This window comes from Penaeus monodon, chromosome 22, assembly GCF_015228065.2.
Source record: "Penaeus monodon isolate SGIC_2016 chromosome 22, NSTDA_Pmon_1, whole genome shotgun sequence".
NCBI classification, from domain to species: Eukaryota; Metazoa; Arthropoda; class Malacostraca; order Decapoda; family Penaeidae; genus Penaeus; species Penaeus monodon.
This window is the reverse complement of record NC_051407.1, coordinates 17,995,660-17,995,968: the sequence shown is the minus strand read 5'-3', so window position 1 is coordinate 17,995,968 and position 309 is coordinate 17,995,660. Positions and strand designations below refer to the sequence as shown.

Here is a 309-nt window from a genome sequence, read left to right as displayed (position 1 = left end):
ACTTTTGGTTCACCGCTATTTGTACACTTTGCAGTGGCATAGATGAGATCGTAATCAGCTACGTGACAGGTGTGTTGGAGGAAGTGGCGGCAGATGCTGAAGAGGTGGACTCAGCAAGCATGAAGGACGTGATCAGTGCATATGTGCCAGCTTTTGATGCCATTTCTGAAGACATTCTGACAGAATGGGTACTGGACATGGTGCAGGGGATAAATGAGGAAAAGGAAAAAGGTGCTAATTATGATTATTTAAAGTTATTTTATCTGTCGCAGTTTTATAATGCTATATGCCTCTTTGAATTACTGGTAT

General features: G+C 41.7%; 1 protein-coding gene across 1 annotated transcript in view; it reads left to right on the top strand.

Moving 5' to 3' along the window:
- LOC119586972 (CUE domain-containing protein 2-A-like) overlaps positions 1-309 on the top strand; it is a gene marked incomplete in the record, with an annotated part of 10,730 nt that overhangs the window by 4,321 nt on the left and 6,100 nt on the right. The window contains 1 exon segment of the mRNA XM_037935709.1: positions 35-231. Within this exon segment, the coding sequence (XP_037791637.1) occupies positions 35-231 (197 nt within the window).